The sequence below is a fragment of the Cyanistes caeruleus genome, chromosome 11 (genome assembly GCF_971803275.1).
Source record: "Cyanistes caeruleus chromosome 11, bCyaCae1.hap1.1, whole genome shotgun sequence".
In the NCBI taxonomy this organism is placed as follows: domain Eukaryota; kingdom Metazoa; phylum Chordata; class Aves; order Passeriformes; family Paridae; genus Cyanistes; species Cyanistes caeruleus.
In genome coordinates, this window is record NC_141711.1 from 17608358 (window position 1) to 17631485 (window position 23128).

At 47.4% G+C, this 23128-nt stretch overlaps 3 protein-coding genes across 22 annotated transcripts in view; 2 read left to right on the forward strand and 1 right to left on the reverse strand.

Annotated features, from left to right (window-relative positions):
• RAF1 (Raf-1 proto-oncogene, serine/threonine kinase) overlaps positions 1-10131 on the forward strand; it is a 62102-nt gene extending 51971 nt beyond the window's left edge. For all 20 annotated transcript variants that reach the window (XM_086845969.1, XM_086845958.1, XM_086845953.1 and 17 more), the window contains 10 exons: positions 1-28; positions 120-247; positions 1297-1414; positions 2639-2723; positions 3586-3762; positions 4567-4613; positions 5999-6117; positions 7337-7468; positions 8018-8152; positions 9052-10131. In XM_086845969.1, coding sequence (XP_086702095.1) covers positions 1-28; positions 120-247; positions 1297-1414; positions 2639-2723; positions 3586-3762; positions 4567-4613; positions 5999-6117; positions 7337-7468; positions 8018-8152; positions 9052-9192 — 1110 coding nt within the window. In that variant the 3' untranslated portion in view covers positions 9193-10131. The remainder of the gene's footprint in view (positions 29-119; positions 248-1296; positions 1415-2638; positions 2724-3585; positions 3763-4566; positions 4614-5998; positions 6118-7336; positions 7469-8017; positions 8153-9051) is intronic.
• MKRN2 (makorin ring finger protein 2) lies at positions 10011-19185 on the reverse strand. Its single transcript, XM_086845977.1, has 8 exons — positions 19067-19185; positions 18488-18616; positions 17413-17561; positions 16419-16720; positions 15435-15649; positions 14370-14480; positions 13774-13918; positions 10011-13309 (listed from the first exon to the last, which is right to left on the reverse strand). Exons 1-8 carry the CDS (start codon positions 19090-19092, stop codon positions 13166-13168), a joined length of 1221 nt encoding a protein of 406 aa, XP_086702103.1. The 5' UTR covers positions 19093-19185; the 3' UTR covers positions 10011-13165.
• MKRN2OS (MKRN2 opposite strand) lies at positions 19181-23058 on the forward strand. The gene is made up of 4 exons (XM_086845978.1): positions 19181-19427; positions 19854-19903; positions 20517-20679; positions 22394-23058. The coding sequence occupies exons 1-4, from the start codon at positions 19231-19233 to the stop codon at positions 22638-22640; spliced, it is 657 nt and encodes a 218-aa protein (XP_086702104.1). The 5' UTR covers positions 19181-19230; the 3' UTR covers positions 22641-23058.
• Positions 23059-23128: the final 70 nt, after the last annotated feature.

Genomic DNA, 23128 nt, shown 5'->3' on the forward strand with positions numbered 1-23128 from the left:
GATGCAATTCGAAGCCATAGTGAATCAGGTATGGTTTCAAAAATTTAACATTTTCTAAGATGATTTGATTTGGTTGCTTTCTTGTCCATAAACTGTTTTCTTGTCTTTTTATCTTAAAGCCTCACCCTCTGCTCTGTCTGGAAGCCCTAACAATATGAGCCCAACTGGCTGGTCTCAGCCTAAAACCCCAGTCCCAGCCCAAAGAGAGAGAGCCCCTGGATCTAACACACAAGAAAAAAACAAAATTGTAAGTATGGTGATATTTGTTTTAATTAAACAATTAATGATTAAACTGTGCTGGGTGGAGTGGTATGTTGGGATCAATTTCTGCACTGAAAGGTGTGCAGTTAATATTGGGTTGCTCTGCACTGTGTATACAGGAGCAATTTAATTGTAATTAATTTGGGAATGAGGCCATTATTGCCCTGGGTTATAAATACTCAGAACAAAGTGTTCTGGGTTGGAAATGAATTTCAGGCAGTGGTGTGACATTGTCAGTGCAGGTCCAATGATTACCTTTTAAATCTTTAGAGGTTGCATCCTTTTGATTCAGTTTTAATATATTTAATATCTGCCTTATTAGCACTATTTGAACTGTGATGTTTCCATAGAAAGTGGATATTGACAATGTCTTTGTTTTCATTGGAAAGTCAAATGTCTCAGGGAAAACCAGATTTTACAAAATGCAACTTTTCCCTCAAAGATTTGATTTAAACTTAGGGGTGGGGGGAAAGAAAGAAGAGTTAGAATAATAATTGATGATACCTTAAAATTTTTAAAGGCTTATAAGATTTCAATAAACTGTATTTTCACAATGAAAATACAGTTGCTTAGTGGGATTCACAGTTTTTTGCTCACTTAGACATTTGAGAATTTTGCTTTCATGTAAATGTTTGGCTTATTCCATTTAAATATGTAAGAGTTCCAGAATTCCAGCATTGTAATTTTGAAAAAAACCACTTTCTTAAATATTTCAGATGTTTTTAAATAATTGATCAGAAAATATATGTTCCTTTTAGGATCTCAAATTAGGGTTTAATTTTCTAGTGCAGACATTCATGAACTTCATAAACAGTTCAAGACATCCAAGAAAATGTATTGATTTGTTGTTTGGGTTTTTTGCTAAAATCCCTCACCACCCCTCCCAAACTGAGGAGAAAAACAAAACTCCAAACTGCAGGACAAACCCCTCAAGGTTTCAGGTCATCTTGAAAGTGTGTGCAGGGAGTTACTTCATTTTTTTTTCGTGTGTATAATGCAAGTGATTAAAAATTTAATCCCTGTGAATTGTTACAGAGGCCTCGTGGACAGAGAGACTCCAGTTACTACTGGGAAATAGAAGCCAGTGAAGTGATGCTCTCCACCAGGATAGGCTCAGGCTCTTTTGGGACAGTTTACAAGGGCAAGTGGCATGGTGAGTTTTGATCTGGGGGGACAGCAACCCCAGGGAAAATGGATTTAGGGCTGCTGGGTGCTCATCTGCCTCCAGAGGCACCAGACAGAAACAGGAGCTGCTTTGTAAGAGCAGCACTGGAATTGAAGCAAAGCACAGACACCAAAACCTGAATCTCAGCAGCTGCATCTCCATTTTCACTCCACTGATCTCTTCATTCCCATGTTCCACACCAGCTTGCTTTCTGAAAAGGGTTTATTTTCTGTTAGCAGGGAAATTCCACAGCCTGCTGTTAAATGATATTTACCTTCTCTTAAAACCTTTGTGGTTTAATTAGCATGCTTCAATTCAAGGTGGGAGGGAAAGGAAATCAGCATAAATTGAGGAGTTTTTTCAGTGAAAAAATCCTTAATGTGAGAGTTTGATCTGTAGGTAGTGGGAATATTTTGAAAACAGGCACCCTGCAGAGCTGCAGAATTTGTTTCTAAATTCACAGCTTGTGATTTTGAAAAGAGAAACACAGAAAAAGCCCTCCAGGCCCTAATTTAAATAGCAGTATTGTGAGAAAAAGAGCTGACAAAACAAATCTGGAAACGTACCTGCTGCTCTCTATTTTTAATGAGTAAACACTTGCATGTCTCAAAGCTCAAATACTGTCAGCAGCAAGGGAAGCACTGTTGTTACACTAAAGGTAATGAACAGTTTCTGATTTTCATAATGGAACTAAATTGGGACACAGAAATCAAGAGGAAAAATAAGTTCAGTAAGATTTCATAATAAAAAATAAATTAATATTAAGATTTAATTTTAATAGAACATTCACACCTCTTCAAGTATCAAGAATTCCATTAAATTCTGCATGAAGGAGAGGTGTGGGGTTTTTTAATGTGTTCAAATGAAGTTTATATATATAAACACTTGAATTTAAATTTGATAGTAAAACCACAAAGGTGTGTGTACATATATCCTCCAAAAAGCACCCTAGCCAAACATAGCCTTTAAAATTAGAAGGGAGGTGTGTGAATAATTAATTAATGACTTTTTCCATTAGACTGAAATTCAGCTAAATTATAATTGCTTGATACCACAGAAATTTGTCTGCAGGGAAATCTTGACCTTTGTACAGATTAGCAGAGGTGTGCTGTGCACAAATGAGGAATTTTATTTACCTTGTTTGTTAATGCCATTTTGAAGAGAAAAGGAAAAGTGCATTTTCAGTAACTTTTGTGGTAATTTTATTTCCAGGGGATGTAGCAGTGAAAATCCTAAAGGTTGTAGACCCAACCCCAGAACAGTTTCAGGCTTTCAGGAATGAAGTGGCTGTACTGAGGTGAGTTGGAGTTTCACTGCTAAATTCTGATGTTCCAGGTGCTGCAGTTGACTCCCAGCCCTCCTTGGAGCCTTCTGGCCCAATGTTCTGTGTGTTTTAGGCACAAAAAGCAGATTTCCAGAGAAGAATAGAAAAGACAGTCATAGTTCAGAGTATTTTTCTGGTCTCTTAACACCCACTTGTTCAGGCCACACTGGGCAGTAAAAGTGAGGATGAATAAATTCTGCCCTAATAGTCACCACCAGGCAAAATACTTGAACTGTTCCTCTTAAAATTGCAGCATAATAACTTTTTGCCCCCATAACACATACACTGACCAGTGAAACTGCTTTCTGCTCTCAAATCCTGAGGGTTTATAAGTGTCTAATGACGTGTCTGGAATGTTACTCCTGAAAAAGAACCAAGCAGAGACATAAAAACCATCTCCTCATCTGATAATTCCTTTAGGGTTTATAGTTATCCCTTGGTTTACTCTTTGGATTCAGTCTTCTACCTAAAGCTGTCACTTTTTCCCAGCTTTCAGGATGATTTCTGTCATTGCAATATCTTCTAATACCACTTGCAAGTGTTACTGTTGCTTATTGAGATGAAACCGTTTGAATTTTCAGACATCCTTTTCTTGAATGTTGAGTTTAAATAACTAAAAGGAAGTATTGTAACTAAAAATCAAAGCAAAACAGCTGAAAAAAAAAGAAAAATAACAGCAACTGTGGTGTATTTTAATTATTTGTAAGCCCAAATTTCAGTCACATGCTGATTAGGATTCCAAAGATGAAATCCATTCGGCCAGGAGTGCATTTTGAGAAGCCTTTGAAAGCGTTTCTGATGCGGGCACTGATTCCTCTTGGTGCTGCTCTGTTAGGAAGACCCGGCACGTGAACATCCTGCTCTTCATGGGCTACATGACCAAGGACAACCTGGCCATTGTCACGCAGTGGTGCGAGGGCAGCAGCCTCTACAAACATCTGCACGTGCAGGAGACCAAGTTCCAGATGTTCCAGCTCATCGACATCGCCCGCCAGACCGCGCAGGGCATGGAGTGAGTGGGGTCCCCTTCCCTCCCCATCCCTCAGTACAGAGTGCTGAGATAGCTCAGGTGGGCTCAGGGAGAGATTCTTCCCTCAGCATTGCTGGCCGTAGTTGTGCTTTGATTTAGTTCTTTTTCCCATGGATTTTTGCCTTAGGCTTGTGTCTTTTATCAGTTATATTTTCTGTATTTTATCTGCTTTTGCAGCTTGAGGTCTTGCTGTGGTGCAGCAGATGAAATCCTGTTCTAAATACAGAATGCAGGGGCTTTTCCTCCCCTGTGTTACTGGAACGCTGCAGTGTTTGACACACACTGATTGATGCTTTGTGAGATGAGATGAGATCAGGGGTGGCTGCTCTGTCCCACAGGACTCGCCCAGATGTTTTTGGAAGCAGTTCCAGCTGTCTGAGTTGCTCCAGGCCCCACCTCTCTGCTTTCAGCCCTTGTTTTGATGCTGAGAGCACAGAAGCAGCTGCTGCTGTCAGAGCTCATTCATTTTGTAGATGAGGGCCCAGGTTTCCAGTCAGAAAGCAGAAAACTGGGCACATTTCAGTGCAGGCAGTTGGGAACAGTCAGCTTCAGCACAGGCTGCAGATTTCATGGGTATGAGGACAGTCCCAGTTTTCCAGGGTTAATGGAACTTGTGCCACTCTTTCCTGACATTTCTTTACTGCACAGCTCCATTTCTTTGTTCCCAGAGCAGGCTCATGGAAAGCCAGAGGTGTGTGAAGGGATTGGGTGTGTAATAAACTGGGGGAATGAGAATGCTCTTTGTGAGCAGCCCTGCTAATGGCTCTTGTGCTTTTCCCTTCACAGCTATTTACATGCAAAGAACATCATCCACAGAGACATGAAATCCAATAGTATCCTTCCTGAAGCTCAATTCTCTGCAGGGAGGGAGTGATTTATGTTACTGTGGAGCTTTCTGTGGGGGTTGCAATAGGTATTTTAAATATATTTATATCTATAACTACTGATGGGCAATCCCTGTGATGAGCTAGGGACGACTTCCACAGAACATCTGTGCTTGTTTACCACACTTGGGATAAAGATGTGCAACAGTTGTGCTCCAGAAATCTCTTATTTTACTTAAATGAGGTTTATTCAATCCTCTGGTACCCAAATTCTGCTCTTCTCATTGATGGGAGGTGTGTGTGCCTGTTCATCTGTGTGCACACATGGATTTGTTTCTGTTTCTTGTGGTTTTTTTTAATATATTTAGAACTCCTCACATAACTGGCAGAAATGAAGCCAAAAATCTTACTTTAAACTCAAGAAATGGCAGCCTTTTACCATTATGTTTTGTGCAAAAGTATCTATTTAGTAACACATCTGGAGTGAAAATGTTGTGAGCTGATGCTTTTCACGTTTGAAATGCTTAATTTTGCAATTACCAGAACAGCCACGGAGCTACCAGCAGGAATTGGGGCTTCCTTCCATCAAATGTGAGCAGGATGTTTTGGCAAATGTCATCATAAAAAAAAATCTGCCAAGTTCAGTAGTTCCAGAATATCAGTGGATTCCATTTTCAGTTAAAATGAAAAAAACCCAACAAAACCCTAATTGTTTTACTGTATAGGAGACTAAAAATTTGATATTCCTAATAAAGACCATTTTTGTGAAATAAATTAGCTCTGCTCCTGACACAGAAATGAGGAGTCAATTATATTTATATTTCTGAATTATCTTTCTTAAAACATTCCTGAGTGAAATCATTCAATGATATCTTCTTAAGATAACCCCAGCAAAGAAATTGCTGGTAATCAATAACCAACAGACCCATGAAGGAGATAATTATAAATAGTCTGGATATATTTCCAGTTAAAATCATAGTTCAGCCTCAGGAGATCTGCCAGAGAACTTAATGGAAATAGATTTTATTTTGATGCTTAATGGAAATAGATTTTATTTTGATACTTACTTCTCCTTGTAATTGTTCTTTTCTTTCTTTTAATTGTTGAGTTTTGAGACCTCTGTGCTGTTTCCCTTTCTCAGCACCAGTTATTTAAGGAGCTGCAGCCATGGATGGTGAGGATCTGTTGATTCACCATAAAGATAAATCTACCAATAATGCTGGAACATCTGCTCTGGTTTAGTGTTAAATGTTCATTTAAGCATGGCTGCCATAAAATCCCTTTTCCTTTCAGCTCACAGCAGGTTTAAACAAAACAAGCAGCACTTGCTAGTCAGGTCAGAAAATACAGAACTGTTGACTCAATTTTTTGCAGTTTCTTTAACAAAACTACAGATATATTTCTTCATGAAGGCCTCACAGTGAAAATAGGAGACTTTGGTCTGGCAACTGTAAAATCCAGGTGGAGTGGATCCCAGCAAGTGGAGCAGCCCACGGGCTCGATCCTGTGGATGGTGAGCAAAACATTCCCTGCTTTTCAATATTCTCCTCATGCACCTGTCCCTTCAACACTGGAACATTCAGGTGTGTAAGTCCTGTGTAGATTTTTATTCCAACTGTAGGACAAGGTTGGAAGTGCTGGAGGAATTAATTGTGCAAAGTAGGCACCTGTGGATTCTCCACTGGGGATTGTGAGTTATTTTAAATAGGGCTGCCAGTGTGGAAATGTGTATTAAAAATATCAGGATGCTTGGCTTAAGACTGTTTTGTGCCCTGTAAAATACACACATCACCTGAAACAAAGTTCCAGAAGCAGAAATGTTCTTTCCTTTAAAACAATTGGAGAAAAAGCCAAATTTTTGAAAACTTTCCATAAAAGGTTTTAAAACTAATTTACCCAATGGTATGCAATGTATTTGTGTACATGAAACAGACCTTGAGGGGAAAAAAACCCAACCTGCATATTTGCTCATTGTAGGCTTTTTTAAAAATGTATTTATTTTAGTCATTTATAGCCCATCTTTGCTGAGCTGTCATTGAAGGGGAGGTTGTTTCTGTTTCCTGGGAAGTTCCTGTGCTCCCTTATTGTGGTTTTTATGCTGTTGTACTTCAGTGCTTTGCTCAATAATTGAGGGAATTCTTTAGGAGGGAAAAAAATTCTTAGCCAATGGGAAAGTTCTTTTGATGGTTCACACCTTGTTTTGTTCAATCATCTGACATTGCTTGTTTTAAGAAGCTTCATAATTTCACAAATATGTTAAAATGTTCCTTCATTTCTTCCCTGATCTTCAGTGTGTGCTGTTTTGTGTTTGGCTTTCGCATTTCCTGACCGTGTTTTGGTATCAATTCACAAGAGATCAGAGTTTTGTGTTTTTCCCCTTTAACCTTGATACCAGTTTAGGAACTGATGGTAAACTCAGGCTCAGCTCTGTGTAAGGTGCAACATGAGTCAGTAAACATTGCAAAATCAAATAATATTTTTTTCTAATGACAAAATGCTTGTTCATTTAAAGCACTGATTTTTTGTGTGCTCTGAACTGTATTGATATTTTTAATAAGATGTGGAATAGCCCTGCCTGAGCCTCTCCAGAGCTTTAGGTAAACTCATCAAAGATTTGGGGGTACCCTTTGCTCACTCATTTCTTGCTGAACTCGCTGTCTCTGCTTCCCAAATAGTTTCCCTCATCCTGTGCTTTTGTTTTTTGTTCATAATTTGTTTTTCCCCCCTGCCAGGCCCCCGAAGTGATCCGGATGCAGGACAGCAACCCCTTCAGCTTCCAGTCAGATGTCTACTCCTATGGAATAGTGTTATATGAGCTGATGACAGGAGAGCTGCCCTACTCCCACATCAACAACAGAGATCAGGTGAGGAACCCTCTGGGAACACTCCAGTTTATTTCTGGCCATGGCACATCCCCTTGGCCTCGAGAAATGCAGGATAAATACCAATGCAAACCAACTGAAGTGGTGTGGACAACCTGCTTTGTTTCAGCAGTAAATCTTCACCTCAGTATTGACAGTGCAGGTACTCAGAGGAGAAAAATTCCCTGTTTATAAACATTTGAAGTGCCTTGTTAATTTATTCCCAGGTTGCAGCTTTTGCTGCAGAATAAACCCTTGGTTTATACATTTGCAGTTATGGGAAATTCCCCTTTTGGTGTTAAATATGCTGCTGTTAACATCAGGAAGATTTGGTGCTTTTTACTAAGGGGAAAAAACCCAGTAACTCTTGTCCAGCCTTTGAATGTTGACTATTTATGTAGTCTTTACTGGACTGTACTGTTATCCAGGCTTGCAGGGCTCTGTTGGTGCCCTTTGGGACTGGGTTTCACCCCCTTGGGGGGCACTAAAGCTGCCCAGGAGTGAGGCCCCCTGTGTAACCTGCCTTTTGTGCTGCTGGCTGTTGTTTTGCAGATCATTTTCATGGTTGGCCGGGGCTATGCTTCCCCAGACCTCAGCAAGCTGTACAAGAACTGCCCCAAAGCCATGAAGAGACTGGTAGCAGATTGTTTGAAGAAAGTTAGGGAAGAACGACCTCTGTTCCCACAGGTGAGTGGGGTGTCCTGCACAGGAGCCTGAGGGTTTTATAAAGAGCCATTAGCACACACCAGAGTCTGCTCAGGTAGAAATTTTGGTTAATAGGAGGTGCAGCCTGTCTTTGTTCATAATGCAGCTCTTTTGGCAGTTTGTGTTTTGGTTGGACTTTGCAGTTTATGTGACATGAAACACAGCCTGCAGCGTTTGCTGGGCTAACCCCAGAGCAGGATTTCAACACCTGACCTAGCTAGAGACAAGCCAAACCCTTCAGACAATAAAACTGCAATCTATCTCTGGATATCCATTTTATTTTAGAGTAGGGTTCAGAAAAATAAGGGGCCACCCCTCCTTTCTTTCCCTGCAGCTCTGAACAAGCAAAATCCACTGGGGGATGTAAATTCATGTAGCAATTTCTGGTATTTTTACAAGGAATGCTCCACCTGCTCCTGTCACTATGGGGAAGGTACTTTCTTAGGCTTATTAATTATGAGTAATTAATTAAACATCAGAAATTTTGGAAAAGTAACTTACTGCTGTTGCAGGCAAGTGTTGTTTAGAAAGTTCTTTTTAAATGTCAGGCAGAAGATGCAGTTCCTTCCCCATTACTGTACTTGGAGGATGGTTTAGATCTTATTAATTGATCTTAATGATCTTAATAATTGATCTTAATGTCTGTGAACTGGTGAAAAACACCCTCCCACCCTCTGGAACTCCCTGAGGCCCTCGCAGCACTGACAGGGGCGGGCAGAGCTGGATTCCTCCACCTCTGTGTTTTCGGTGCCCCACAGAGCACTATAATAAAACTTAAAGCTGTAATTGAATTGGGGAAGAACTGAATGAGTGAATGTTTAAATGGAAGCAGAGGGAGCTGCTGGTCCCACAAGCCTCTCTAACCTGCTGTCTCGCCCCAGATCCTGTCATCCATCGAGCTGCTGCAGCACTCTCTACCCAAAATCAACCGCAGCGCCTCGGAGCCGTCCCTGCACCGCGCCGCCCACACCGAGGACATCAACTCGTGCACGCTGACCTCCACCAGGCTGCCCGTGTTCTGAGCTGCGTTCTGAGCTGCTCCTGCCCCCTGCTCCCCCGGCTGGAGCAGCAGGAGCAACACGAGCTGTGCTTCCCACGCCTCGGTGTCCGGGCTCCTCGGGCAGGATCCTCCGCGTCCCACTTGTACAGAGAAGCTGCTCTGGATTCGTGCAGTTCTCAGCCTGCAGGGACACAGCTCCTCATTGCCTTTGCTACCATCTCTTGTTCTGGGAGAGGTAACAGACTACAAATCAAGAGATCTATTACTATTTTTTTAATAGATGCACTTGAGCCTTATTTTCCCCTTCCCAGAAGCGATGGCTGTTTCTTTGGCAGTGGCTCTGGCTGGGTTTGCTCTGTGCTCAGCGAGGTGGCTCTGAGGACAGGTGATGTTCTGGTGCTCTGACTGCCCCATGCCAAGTGCCACCTCACCCTGGGGAGTTGTGCCTGGAGTGGGAAGAGGAAATAACTCTGGAAATCAGCTCCTGCCTAAGAGCTTCACCAAGCCAATGAAATAAGTTCAAATGCTAATTCAACACAAAATAGTTTTGCAATAGTTTTGCACATAGAAGAAAAACTCTTGCAAAAGGATGGAATCGGTTGTGAATTGTCCTGCTCAGAGAAGGCGGTGAGCCAGTCCTGCTTTGGTCATCTTGAGAAGCCTCCCAGCTGCCTTTGGTACTATGGACCTGTTCCTGCAGCCCAGGCAGGGGTGAGTGAGGAATGCTGGGCTGGGGGCTGGAAAAGGCTGAGGGATGTTCCCACCTCCTGCAGAGGCTGCATCCCATCGGAAGCTGTCGTCCAAGAGATGCACTAGCAAGAGGAAACTGAGCATATACAGTTTTTCTTGTTGATTTGGGTTTTAATTTTGTTTTTATTGCTCCTGAGAAAATGCATTTATTGTAAGCCAAGGTTCTTCTGATTATCTTATTTTAATAAAATAAATTAAATTTTAGGTTTAAGATTCAATGTCATCATTTTAATGTAGTCATCCACAGTTCTGAGTGGGACATCTGCATTTGGAAAACTCAAGAAATGACATTCTGAATCATTTTTAAAAAGGAACTGATAAATAATAGCAGTGCAAGTAAAAACACACTTGATGAAACAACCTCTACATTTCCAGTCACATGACAAGACAGTTTTTCTGTACTGTAATGACCTTTCAGCAGCAGCTGCTCTGGACACCCACCCTGATGTGCTCTCAGGCTCTTTCCCTGCACTTCTGCTCTTTTCTCTTGTTTATTGAGGTGCAAGTTTTTTGTGTTGGCTGAACTCCCATGGAGTCAGGAATAGGTGGCTGAATCTAAAAATGGATTTTTTCAAATAGCAGTTGGTGAAATGAGGGTTATTTGGTTATTAGGGCACAGCTGGAAGCCCAGTTTGGGATTTTGCCTTTCTGTGGGTGCAGGGAGTGGGGCAGGGGCTGGCTGTGCCACCCCAAAGCTTCTGGGCAGATCTGCTGCCTGTGCTGGGAACTGTGACAGTCCCTGTGTCCAGCTCTCCCTGGAATGCCCAAACAGCCACTGCAGCCTCTCCTGCAGCAGCAAAACCCCACAAAGCTCCTGTGAAAGGGAGGAGAGCCAGACACAGAAACCACCTCCGGTTTGTCCTCAGAATGTTCCATACCAGAACAAGGGTAGAATATTCATCCCTGGGCGATAACAATGCCCAAAAGCTTTGCTTCCTAAGTGGTGAATTGAGACTTGAAGGAGACTGCTCCATATAGTTCTGCATGGTTTTTAATAATAGTATTGGTATTTGGACTGCAACTCTCTTCTAAACATTATTTATCTCTAATTTTCACTTCATTATAATGAGCTTAAAACATGATAGAAAAAAAACCCAGAAGAGACAAGCTGCTTTAACTCTGATTTCCCAAAAGAAACCATTAACCCATAATTTTTAAACCAGATCATGTGTGTCTTGAAAAAATGAAGTATTTTTCATAAGTGGGTTTATTGTAACCAGCACTTGATGTCCAATTAAATAAAAGCTGCTGAGTGAAGAACTTAGAAACTCAGACATTTTAAGTCCCTGGGTAGCTTTAAAAAAGTATCTTTTTAATTTCAGACTACTCCTCCTCGTTTCTTGGGGCAAAGTACATGAGGAGTGTCTTGTTTAAGGTAAAGAACATCCTATTCATTGATTTTTTTTTTTTTTTGTGTATACCTGACAATATTTCCTTCTGGAAAAAAAGAAATGGATGGAAAAATAAAAAAGAAGGAATTGAGGAAGGGTGAGGGCTGGGGAAGTCTTCTGGGGTAGAAGGGGTGTTTGGGTGCCCTTGGAACATTCATTGTAGTGTGTGCCATCCCTCTTAGGGATAATTTACCTTCTCCTGAGTGCTGAGCAATTGCACTGATTGCATTTAGGACCTGTCCTGGGCCAGTTTCACCAAGGAACTGGGAATTGTTCTTTGTTACAGACACTGCCAAGGCCAGACTTGACTGTCCAGTGAGCACTGCTAAAAATTAACTTTAGGGGGGGAATAATGATGGGAAAGTTTAATTTCCGGGTCAGAACAGAGGGCACAGCTGGCAGGGGCAGAGGGGAGGAGCTCCTTACCCAGAAATGCCAACATCAGCTGGATGGAAAATCCTGGAGTCACTGCTTTGGTCCCAGTTAAAGATGTCTGAATCCCAGATTAAGGTTCCTACTGTTGCCGCCTAGCAGGGACCCAGATCCTGGTGTCACCACCCCAGGGATGGCAGCAGCTTCCTGTCCAGCTCTCTCTGAACACATTTTGCTTCCTAACTTTCCTCCCCTAGTGGATCAAGACAGGGACCATCACTGTCACCATCCACAGGTCAGCTTTCTGCTCTTGGCCTTTCTTACACATTAAGTATTAATTTTTATGCTTTTATACTGGTATAGATAATAACCAAACCAGTTACACACCTGCCTTCCATTGCAACCAAAGTGCTCTGCACTAAACCCCTCATCTCTGTGTTTACAAACACTGCTCAGTGTCTCACTCCAAGCCCAAGTGATTTACAAGGACCTGAGTCAGTTATGGCTCATGCTCAGGTGTGTCCATGCTGTTAGAGCAGCCACTTGAGTGCACACTGAATTCTTGCTTTAGCTGCAAAGTTAATACAGATGACTTGGCAGAATTAACTTCTGGTGCCAGATTTCACAATCCAACTGCCTTTGCCACAGCAACAGAAATCAGGTTTTTAACAAAGCCAGAATTCAGTAGCAATGTTCATTGATCCCCCAGCCCTCCTGGGCCTTCAGCATTGCTGGGGAAAAGGGGAGTGGAGGCACTGAGCTGCTGCAGAGCCACCCCTGGCTGTGGGGCAGGACTGGCTGAGCAATCTCTGGGATATGGGAACACCTCACTCCAGCTCCAAGCTCCAGTTTGTGCAGCCAGTTCAGGAATCAGTGCAGCTGCATTTACTTCCAGCAGGAGCCACTGCTGCCTCTGAGCACCTGACTGGTGTGAAACAGGGCTGGGAACTCGGCCCCACACACCCAGAGAATCCACCAAACTGAACTCCAGGTACTGCTTGAGGTACAGTGCACCAGCTCCTTTCTAAGGAGAAAACCCTACACTGACCATTATTCCCAGTGGGTTTTGTAGTTCTACATTTAGCTGATCTAGTGGAGGAAAAAAAACCCCAATGCACCCAAACTCTATTTAGCAACAGTTTTTACCAGCTTAAGCTTTCACTGGACCTGTATTTACACTACCACTCAGCTCACAAGACAGCATATGTTAGGCCAGAGAGGGAGAAAACCCTCCTGGGATTAAGGGATTTTTTTCCATGCAGCCAATTTATTTTTTGTTTTTTAAATATATTTAGTCTTTTTTTGTTGTTGTTGCTGTTTTTTTCCTTTTTTTTTTTTTGTTGCCATATAAAAACTATCTGAAAACTTTACCAGGACTGCACGAGTAACCACCAGGGCACGTTTTGTTCTACGTGTGCTGGAGAGAGTAAAAGCATGGCTAATAAATAGCAGCACTGCTGGGCTCAGAGGGGCTGTGTGTGCTCACTGGGCTGCAGTGGGATCCTCCTCAGCCCCAGAGAGGTGCATGAACAGCTCCCCCAGCTCCGTGACCTCGCTGTCGGCGCCGGGCGCGCTCCTGCTCTCCCTGTCCTCGATGAAGTCCCACAGGCGCACGGAGTTGAAGAACTGCAACAGAGAAAAAGCTGCCTGAGCACCCCCAGCCAGCACAATGCTGTCATTTCCTCACTGAAAACCCATCACAAGATGAGATCACAAAGCTGAGCTCAGGCTGACAGCCAGGCTCTCCTGTCCCAGAGCAGGCAGTGAACACCAGAACAGTGCCCAGCTGGGGCAGAGGCACCACCACTGTGGAGGTTTCACCCTTTTCACCTGCCCTTAGTGCCAAGCACAGGAGAGGAGCTTGGAGTACTGTGGGTGAAAGCTTTAAGAGCAGAATTCCTGCGAGCAAAGGTTTGGACTGGTTGAAAAAACAAAGCAATGATATTTTGCACCTTCTGTCTGCAAGAACAAACCCTTGCCCAAGGAACACCGAGAGGTGCTTTGTTCCCTTGTCCTGCAGGGCAGGAGCCATTCCCAGCAGCACAGGTGACCCTGAGATGAGGTCTGGGTGACAGCAGGGCCCTCCTTACCCGCACAGTGCCCTCGGAGCTGAGCTGCTTCCGCGGCTTCTCGGGCTCAGCTCGGGTCCCGTCGGGGTAAGCGTGGAGGTAAAGACACTTCCCTCCAAAAGGACACGTTCCCTTCCCCTGCTCAAAGTACTTGCAGGGCTTTTTCCTGAGTTAATTAGAAGAAAAAGGGTTACTGTCTTCAAGCTGGAAGGGAAGGAGAAACAGTTCAGTCCCCACAGCCTCACTGAGGTAACACTGCCAGAGCTCTGGCCTCCCCCAGCTGAGAGCAGCAGTGAAACTCTTTGTTTTCCTTCCCTCTCTGCTCTCCTCGGTCACCAACTCCAGGCAATTATGGCTGAGGCATCCACAGAAGCCACATGAAGCCAGTTCTGGCAAGTGAGCTGAAATAGCTTCAGCATTTCTGAGCACAGAGAGGCTGAATTTCTGATCTGCAATTACACAGCCACAGAGTGAAGCAGAAGTGTGACCAGAGATGAGGAGCTCGCTGCAGAGTGGTCTGTAATTACATTAAGGTTAAAAATAAAGGCTCAGCAACTGACTGAGTGTTGGAGCAGCTAAAGAACAACGTGAGGAATGTGGGTGGTTGCTGAACTTACCCCACTCCCTGCTTAAATGCTTCAATCAGCTCATTTTTCTTCTCCTGCTCTTCCACCCAGTACACGCTGGGGATGACAAACTCGGAGATCACCCGGCACTCGGGGCAGGACCTGGAGCAACAAGACAAACCAGAGATGCTCTGGTGCCTCCCCTGACAGAAACCCTCCCCAGATCTGCCCCAAGCAGTGAGGATCCTCCTGAAGGAGAGGGGATCTTTGTCACCTCGGGCAGCAGCTAACCCTAACCTCCTCCCACGTTAGAACAGCACCTTGCGTGCATTCCAGCTGGAATAACACAATTCAGGGCACCCAGGGCTTGTGTTTGTTTCTGGACCTGAGCAAAAGCAACAGGGATTTATTTCCTCAGTGTGCAGAAATAAACCGTGTTCTGTGAGTGCAGCCAAAACCACAAATTAAGGTGCCTCAGCCCTTTAAAATGCAAGGACCTGATGGTCACTTCAGTGACATTTGGAGTCAAAGTTGTGCAGGAAAGTCTGAAAATATTTCCCACCTTTTCTTCAGCATGTTTGTAACTTGAGAGATGCTCGAAGACAGAAACTGCCCTAAGTGGATGTTTTAAATTCCCTCATCTGAAGGGGAACATGTTTGGAACACATTTTTTGTAGAGCTAGAAGATAAAGGCATTTACTGAGACAGATGAAAGTGTGGTTAGTGGGACATTTACCTAGAGCAAGCTGCAGTTTAGGGGAAAAATCCTGTAGTTAAGCACATCCTCAGGAAAAAATGGAGCTTTTGGTCAATGCAAGGGGCAGAGCTTTGCAAGGTCTCAGCTGTTGCAGAGTCCACTCTGCCCACTGACCACACAATCAGAGAGGACTGAGCTGCCACTGGCCAAACTGCCCACGCAGGGCCATGGAATAAAGGGAACTGGTACCAAAGGACACTCAGTGCACCCTGCTGCTTGTGCAGGCAGCTCTCAGCCAAGTCCTGGGCCTGGCCAGCAGCTGGAGCAGCCTTTGCTGAGCTCTGTTAACACCTGCAGCTCCAGCCCCCTGTGTGAGCAGGCTCAGCCCCTCTCAGGCCGTGGCAGGAGCCAGAACTCACTTGATGATGGGGTTCTCGAACTGCTTGGCACATCTCCACTGGCGGATGCAGGACAGGCAGTACGTGTGGGTGCAGTTGGACAGGATCCCAAACCTCCTCTCTGAGGCTGAGGGCTTCTCATACACCACCTCCATGCAGATGCTGCACACCTTGTCCTGGCTGGCCTGGATGGCAAAGGCCCTCTCCATGTCGTGCTCAAACGTTGCCATGCACATCTGTCGGGGGAGAAAGCCACTGTGAGTGCCAGCCTGCCAAATCAAATCCCCTCTGGAAAGGATCTGCTGCAGGCAGAACATGGAACACTCACTAAGGACATCATTCCTCCCCATCACTGCAGAGTTTAACTTAAAACACATTAAAATCAATCATGGCATTTCAGCCTTCAGTGTTCTCTCAGCTGTCAGAAATAAAGATGCCAGGGTGCTTCACTCATCCCTTCCTGCATCTGTCAGACAACAGATACTGAATTCCTTGGTGCTTCAAACATCCCCAGAAAGCAATAGATGTGGCATCTATTAAATAGGTGCCACACTCAAGGTGCTCCTCTGATGATAATTAAGGCCACATTCATTCATCAGGTGCTAATTTTTACCCAGTTAAGGAATTAGTCTCTTACTTCAGGCTTTCCCCCAGCACTTCTCATCCCAGCAGTGACAATCCACAACCCATTCCCACTCCCAGAGCACTGGGAGGTGAGCTGGTGACCCAGTCAGAGACCTCCCAGAGACATTCTCCTGGGAGACTTTCAGGGTGCTGTGGGAGAAGGCAGCAGGCCAGTCTCTGATGAGGATGAAATTGGAAAAACCACAAGCTGCTCCCTGCAGCACCACTGCCAACTCAGCTCCGGGGGCTCGAGCTGGCCACTCTCCACGCTGCTCTCTAGACAAGCAATACAACAGAAGCTCTTTGGAAGAAGCTCTCCTGCAAAGCCCATCTTTAGAGCCCCAACCCTGCCCTGAGCAGCTCTCCCAGCTCCCCCTTTACCATCTCGTGGGCCTTCCTCTGCTCCTGGTCGAAGGGGTGCAGCACCTGGAGGCCGCAGATCTCGCAGAGCTCCCCGTGCAGGTACAGGCAGCGCTCCCCGAAGTGGCAGGTGCCGGCGGCGGCGTAGGGACACAGCTGCTCGGTGGCGCCGGCGCCCGGCTCCTCCAGCCCGCTGCAGATGGCCTCCAGGTACGAGTGGGGCTTGCCCTCCTCGCTGTCCCCGGGCTCCCCGCAGCACACAACAGCCCCGGGGCCGCTGGGGGCGCCAGCCCGCTGCTTCTCCTCGCTGGAGCCGCACAGATCTGGAGGGACAAGCACAGGGCACTGCACTCAACCCCCACCAGCTCCTGTCGCTCCAAATCTCAACTTTTCTTCCCAATGGGATCTCATCTCTAAGCCCTTTCTGCTCATGAATGGCAGGGATTTTCCCAAGCTGCCTACTGAGGAGTTCAACTGCAGCGTTTATTCAGGTGTTTTCTGGTCAAAAACAGACTAAAAAAAAAATCACAGAATCATTAAGGATGGAGAAGACCCTCAAGATACTCAAGTTTAACCAAACCCACTTTGTCGCCCAGCCCAGAGCACCGAGTGCCACACCCAGCTGTCCCTTGGACACCTCCAGGGATGATGGCTCCCTTCCAGTGCCTGACCACCCTGCCCATGCAAAAATTCTTCCTCATGTCCAGCCCGAACTGCCCAGGCTCGAGGGATCAAACAGCTCCTCTTGTCCTGTTGCTGACTGTCTGGGAGCAGAGCCTGACATTCCCCCCAGGACAGTTTTGTCCTGTCAGAGTGGACTAAACACTCCTCTCACCATCCCTCAGTGAGCAGAATGGAAGCAGTCACTTCCCAGAGCCACTGAAAAGCAGACAGGCAGAGTGTGTGCGGGAAGGAGGCTCCAGGAGGGAGTTCTGGCTGGCCTTGAAACTCCCATAATCACAGGCGACAACACCTCCCTCCCTCCCTCCCTGGTGCCGAGCAGCCTCCCACTCACCCCTGTCCCGGAGCACCAGCGTCCTCTTCTCCCTCCTGCTGCGGGGGGCGGCGGGGCCGTGCTCGGGGGGCGCCCGGGGGCTGCCCGGGGCCGCGGGGGGCGGCGGGGCCGCGGCTCCGCCCGCCGGAGGGAGCCTCACGTGGTCATACCTGCGGCAGGAAAACCGGGATCGAACCGGGCACCGAGACACCCAACCAGCGGCTCCGGGAGAGGAGAGGAGCCCAGACAGCCGGTGGGACTGCACAAACACCCCAGCAGCAGAGCAGGAGCAGCCAGGGGAGTACAGGGGCTGCTCCACGGACATACCCAGGGCCTACAGTATCTTCCCGGGAACAGAAATACTCCCCATCTCTTTGTGGACCTGGACACGTACACCCAGTGCCCAAATTCCAGCCAAACAGCTGGAGAAAAACCACACACGGCTTGCAGCCATCACTGATCCCTGGGAGTCGCTCAGCCCATCCCACACCACCAATTCCAGGGGAGCAGCTGATGGAATCACTGATGTCCAGCCCCTGATCCCGCTCTGGCACACGGATTGGGCAAGGCAGGGAACTCTGAGGCTCCTCAGCCAGCAGGAATTCCTCCAGGAAGGATCCCCATGGCAAATCCCTGACTGATCAGTATTCCCTAGAGGATTCCTCTGAGAGTTTTAACCTGGAGACTCCAGGGAAAGCTGTGGAATTGTTCAGCCTTCCCACCAACCCGCGGGGACACGAGGAGAGAGCTGAAAGTCCCCAAAACTGCACTGGGATGTGCCAGAGGGTGGCTGGGAGCTGCACCAGGAGCTTCCAGCCTCTCCGTGGCCTTTCCACGGGCACCTGCAGCTCTGACTGCAAGACCTGGACGGGAAAGATGTGAAACCCAAAGCTCAGTTCCCACAGAGCAAAACAATCCCTGAATCTGAGCCAGAGCACAACTCCACTACCAGAGGCGAAACCTGCTTTTGGCCCTGGCAAAACTCGCTTTTAATAAATTATTTCATTCCCCTGGTCCTCTCTGCTGGCTCTGTGACTGCCCTGGGGTGAAGCTGACAGGACAGGAGCCCTCGGGCAGCCCGGGGAGCGGGGGTTACCTGCAGCGGGCGCCGTAGGCACACTGCCCCTTCTGGTAGTACTTGCAGATGGTGGAGGATTTGCTGGTGGCCAAATCATGGGAGAACAGGCACTTGCTTCCCTCCCGACACACGCCCTGCAAGTAGTACCTGTGGAGAGGCGCAGGTCACAGCAGGAGGAACGGTTTGCCCGGGCTTGGTTTGGTTTGTGTTCACAGAATCACCGAGGCTGGACAAGCCCTCCCAGCCCAGCGAGCCCCAGGCTGCCCCCAGCCCAGGGCGCTCCACGGCCGCCTCCAGGGACGGGCACCCCCAACCTCCCCGGGCAGCCCTTCCATTATCCGAGCCCTTTCAGTGAACCAAACTTCCCCGAGGAGACTCGGAGGAGCCTTCTCATACTGCCCCCGCTTGTTTCCCGGGCAGCCCGCGGGGGAGAGCGAGGGGACACGGGTGGCTCGGGGGGCACCCACGACCTCCAGCCGAGCACGGACGGAGCGTGGCGGGCGTGAGAGCGGCACGAGGGGGCTGCGAGGGCACGGGGCAGGGGCCGGGGGTGTCTGAGGGCTGCGAGGGCTCCGGGCCCGGCCGGGCCGCGCTCACCTGCACGTCACCTGCTTCGTGCTCATCGTGCACCGCTCTGCCGGGCCCGCCCGGCTCCTCAATCCGCGCACCGATGTTCCGCGCCGCGGGAGGGGTGGGCGTGGCCGCGGCCCCGCCCCGAGGCCGCGTTTCCGGCCGGACGGTTTAGGCCGCCGCGCCGGGCCATGGCGCTGCTGCGCGTGCGCCACTGCCGCGCGCTGCTGTACTGCCGGCGCGTGCCGCCGCGCTGCCCCGCGTGCGGCGGGGACCTGCGGAGCGCGGGGCTGGCCGCAGCGCCCGCCCGACTGCGCTGCCCCTTCCGGCACGGCCACGGACAGCCCCGCGCCTTCCTCATCAGGCCCAGCCGCGGCACCTTCCTGCTGTAACCGCCAGGGGGCGCCGCGCGCGCGGGAACCGGCGGGAACCGGAACGGGAGGGGAAAGGGGAAAGGGAGGGACATGGGGAATGGGAGGGGAGAGGGAGGGACATGGGGAATGGGAGGGGAAAGGGAGGGACATGGGAATGGGAGGGGAAAGGGGAAAGGGAGGGACATGGGGAATGGGAGGGGAAAGGGAGGGACATGGGGAAGGAGAGGGCAGGTAAAGGAATGGAAATGGAAGACGAAGGTGGGAGGAAATGAAATGGTAAGACAAGAGAGAGGGAAGGACAGGGGAAGGAGAAAAGGAAAGGGAAGGGAGGTGAAATGGGAAGACAAGGCAGAGGGGAAAGGACGGGACAGGGCTCACAGCCGCTCTGGGAGCTCTGGGCTGTGCACGGACACTCCTCAGCCCCTCTGCTCCTCTTCCAGCGACTACGACGGGCACAGTGACCTCCACGTCGGGATCAGCAATTGCCAGGGTAAGCCGCGGGTCCCTGCCGAGCCGTGGCCGCTCTGCAGCCCGCAGGAACCCCCTCAGCCGCCCCACCTGCCACCCTGCTGCCCTGCGAATATCCTGGGGTGGGCTCTCTGGGAATGAGCTCACCTTGCAGCAGAGCTCCAGAGCAAATCCCTTCTCCTGACCAGAGTAAACAGGCATTGAATGGAATAAACAGGTGCCTTCCACCCCTGGAATGAAGGGCTAGGCTTGCTTTAAAGGAATTACAGTTTAATTGAGAGTAACATAGGTTTTGGTAATTCTAAAAACACCCCCTAATTAAAAAAACAGTTTTAAAAGCCACATTAAAAATCCTATTGGGTTCTACCTAGGGTGGGCCCACCCTTCAAAGCATCATTTCAGTTGTGTATTTAATACAAAGCCAGTCTCCTCTGGGGGTTAAAAACGAAGCCTGATGTGATGGTTATTAAAAGAGCCAAACCTTTTTCCAAACCACGCTGTGGAAATGAGACCAGATGTTTGCTAGACACTAGGACTGCATTTCCTGCTCGGCTGATGGGAAGTTGAGTCAGCACAAACCCCAAAGAGGGCTGTGTGTGTGTGTGTTCCCCAGCACCCCACTGCTGTGTTTGCAGGTGTGGTGTACAACTATGACCAGGAGGGTGTGCACAGGGATGGCAGGGGCTGGGAGCAGTGCATCAGCGTCGCCCTGGTGCAGCCGGACATGTGGGAGCTCCTGCAGCAGTGGGACAACCTCCTGGAGGAGTTCTCCTTGGAAGAGGCCTGGCTCCCTGACAGGTGTGTAGGGAACAGCTGGGGTGTGTTTGGGATGAGCTTTGGGGGTTTCAGAGCCTGGTGTCCTTCAGGACACACATTGCTGGCAGCCCGGCCTGGATCACCCTCAGCCTGGCCTGGCTGGCCAGAATGTTCTGAATTTTAAGCAAAACTCAGCTGCTGGAACACAAAAGCTCTAAATTGAGAGGTGCTTTTAGGGGATTTTACATTAAAAGCCCCAGTTTGATGAAACATGACGTGCATGCAGCTGAGTACAAAAGTGCAGGCACAATTCCATAATTATTTTTTGAGGTTTCAGCAGTTTGAGGTGTGTTTGCATAGAAAGGCTGAGCACAGTGATGGGATTCTTGGCCAGTTGTTGTTTTTTGATGTCAGTGGTGAGAAGTGGGAACCAGGCTGATTTCCAGCCCCTGTGGTGACAGAGCAGCTCTCCAGGGAAACACCGGTCCTGGGATTGTCCCTCAGTGAGAGCAGCTGTGACACAGAGCCTGCCTGGGTGTCACTGAGTGAGTGTAACCATAATAGAGAAGAAAGAAAAAAACATTGAATTAAAAGCATTTCTTAGCAATTCTCTATGTGCTGAGTATAAAATTTCAGGGATCAAACATTACCTCCCTAAAAGAGATGGAAAATTTGATTTAGAACAGAATTTTTAGAAGTTTACAGAGATGGTAAAGCCAACAGAATTTGTGTCACTTTTACAGTTCCCAGTAATACTAAAATTGCCTTGACATGAAAAAATCACTGGCACAAAGTCAGAGATGTGTGCATCCCTTCTCCAGGCTTTTCCCTGGTTTCCATCTGCCCCCTCCTGACACAGTGACCTTTCTCCACAACACCACCAGTGACCACTGAACTGAAAACAACTCTTTAATTAAACCCTCTGCTTATTTTGTCAATGGACAGGAACTGCACCAAGCTAATCCTGTAGCTCCTTTGGGTTCAGGCCAAACCTAATTCTGGTTTTCTTGATAGCTTTTCACTTACTGAAGGGTAGTAGGGAACAGCTCTGATAGAAGGATTTTAAATGGTGGTGGCACACAGTTAACTCTGGGGCTGCAGGAAAGAGCTGCTAGCAATAGCTGGAGGAGCAAAGGTTAACAAGGGAAAAGCCAAGTAAGTATAAAAAAAATAAGAATTCATTTTTGTCAGCTCTTGCAGCCCTCTCATTTTTATGCTCAGAGTTCAGGCTGGGAAAGTCCCACTTGTGGTAAATATACTGAACTGCTGGGATGGAGAAGTTCCTGGAGAGCGTTCCTTGAGGGAACACTCCCCCAGGAGTAGTGATGAGTCCTGCTGAGAAGGTGTTTCCTTGCTGCAGTAGAAACTGACAGGATTCTTGGTTTTTCATGAGCTGAATCTTTATTGCATAGCTCATATTTTTATACAGTTTTGGAAGTCATGGTGTTTAATTGGTCAGTAACTTTCTTGCTGTTTAATTTATTGGTTAGAAGGTGTTTGTGTGTGTACATGCTAAGACTCTCTCTTTTCATGGGTGTTTACATACTTTCTTTGGGGGTTCTCATGAGACAGGCTTTATTTTTATTGCTGTGAACAGTCAGATTGTTATTTAAACTGATTTTCATTTTCTTAAATTTTTTTTCATGGGAACTTAACGGTCCAGCTAGCTGCACTCAGCTGAAGCAGCAGGCCTAAGCCACGATTTTCTGAAGCCTTTCTTTTACAAGTTTTGCACCTATATAAAACATTTCCCCAGGTACGAGGAGCAGCAGCACAACTGTTTCACCTTCGCCCTGGCCTTCGTCAACCGTGTGCGGCAGGGCCGGGGCCGGGAGCCCCTGAGCAAAGCCCAGTTCACCGAGAGCTTCGTGCTCCCCCACACCAGGGAGGCCTCCAGGTACCTCACCCTGCACCAGCAGCTGGCTCACAGGGACTTCTACATCGTGCCCTTGGCTGAGCAGGAGCAGGACTGTGTGGCTGGAAACCAGAGCCTGCTGGAGTAGCAGTGGGAAAGGCAGGCTGCACAGCTCAGGGTTAGGGTTTAATGGCGTTAAATCAGCATTACCTTCGCCCTGCCCCTCAGGGAGGGGTCAGGATAATGAGCTTGTGCATTTCAGTGAAGTAACACAATGTACACACAACAGAATTCCTGTGGAAAAATGTTTTCTGATTTAACATTCCTTATGTGCTCTATTCTGCAAAGACCTCACACCAGAAATCAGAACGGCTGTGGAATTCAGGGCTTTACAAATGAACCGGGAACTTCAGCTGTAGCAAACCAAAGCGGCTTTTTCCTGTCACCTTTGTTTACTGATGTGTGAAAAAAAGGGAACATGTGCTTGTGTGCTGCTGAGATCCCAAATTCCTGTCTGACTGTGAATTTCCTTTCCTTTAATTACTAATAAATATACCAGCAAATAACTCCGGCCTCTTTGCCCATCAGATTTTTTCTGTTCTGAACTGCCTGGTGAAGGAAAGAAGCCAAGGTGGA

Coding starts and splice junctions, on each gene's coding strand:
- MKRN2 (XM_086845977.1), bottom strand. CDS start 19,092: ATGAGCACGAAGCAGGTGACGTGCAG. Junction 17,562..18,487: donor GCCTACGGCGCCCGCTGCAG/GTAACCCCCGCT, acceptor TTCCTGCCGCAG/GTATGACCACGTGAGGCTCC. Junction 16,721..17,412: donor GCTGGTGCTCCGGGACAGGG/GTGAGTGGGAGG, acceptor TTGTCCCTCCAG/ATCTGTGCGGCTCCAGCGAG.
- MKRN2OS (XM_086845978.1), top strand. CDS start 19,231: ATGGCGCTGCTGCGCGTGCGCCACTGCCGCGCGCTGCTGTACTGCCGG. Junction 19,428..19,853: donor AGCCGCGGCACCTTCCTGCT/GTAACCGCCAGG, acceptor CTCCTCTTCCAG/CGACTACGACGGGCACAGTG. Junction 19,904..20,516: donor CGGGATCAGCAATTGCCAGG/GTAAGCCGCGGG, acceptor CTGTGTTTGCAG/GTGTGGTGTACAACTATGAC.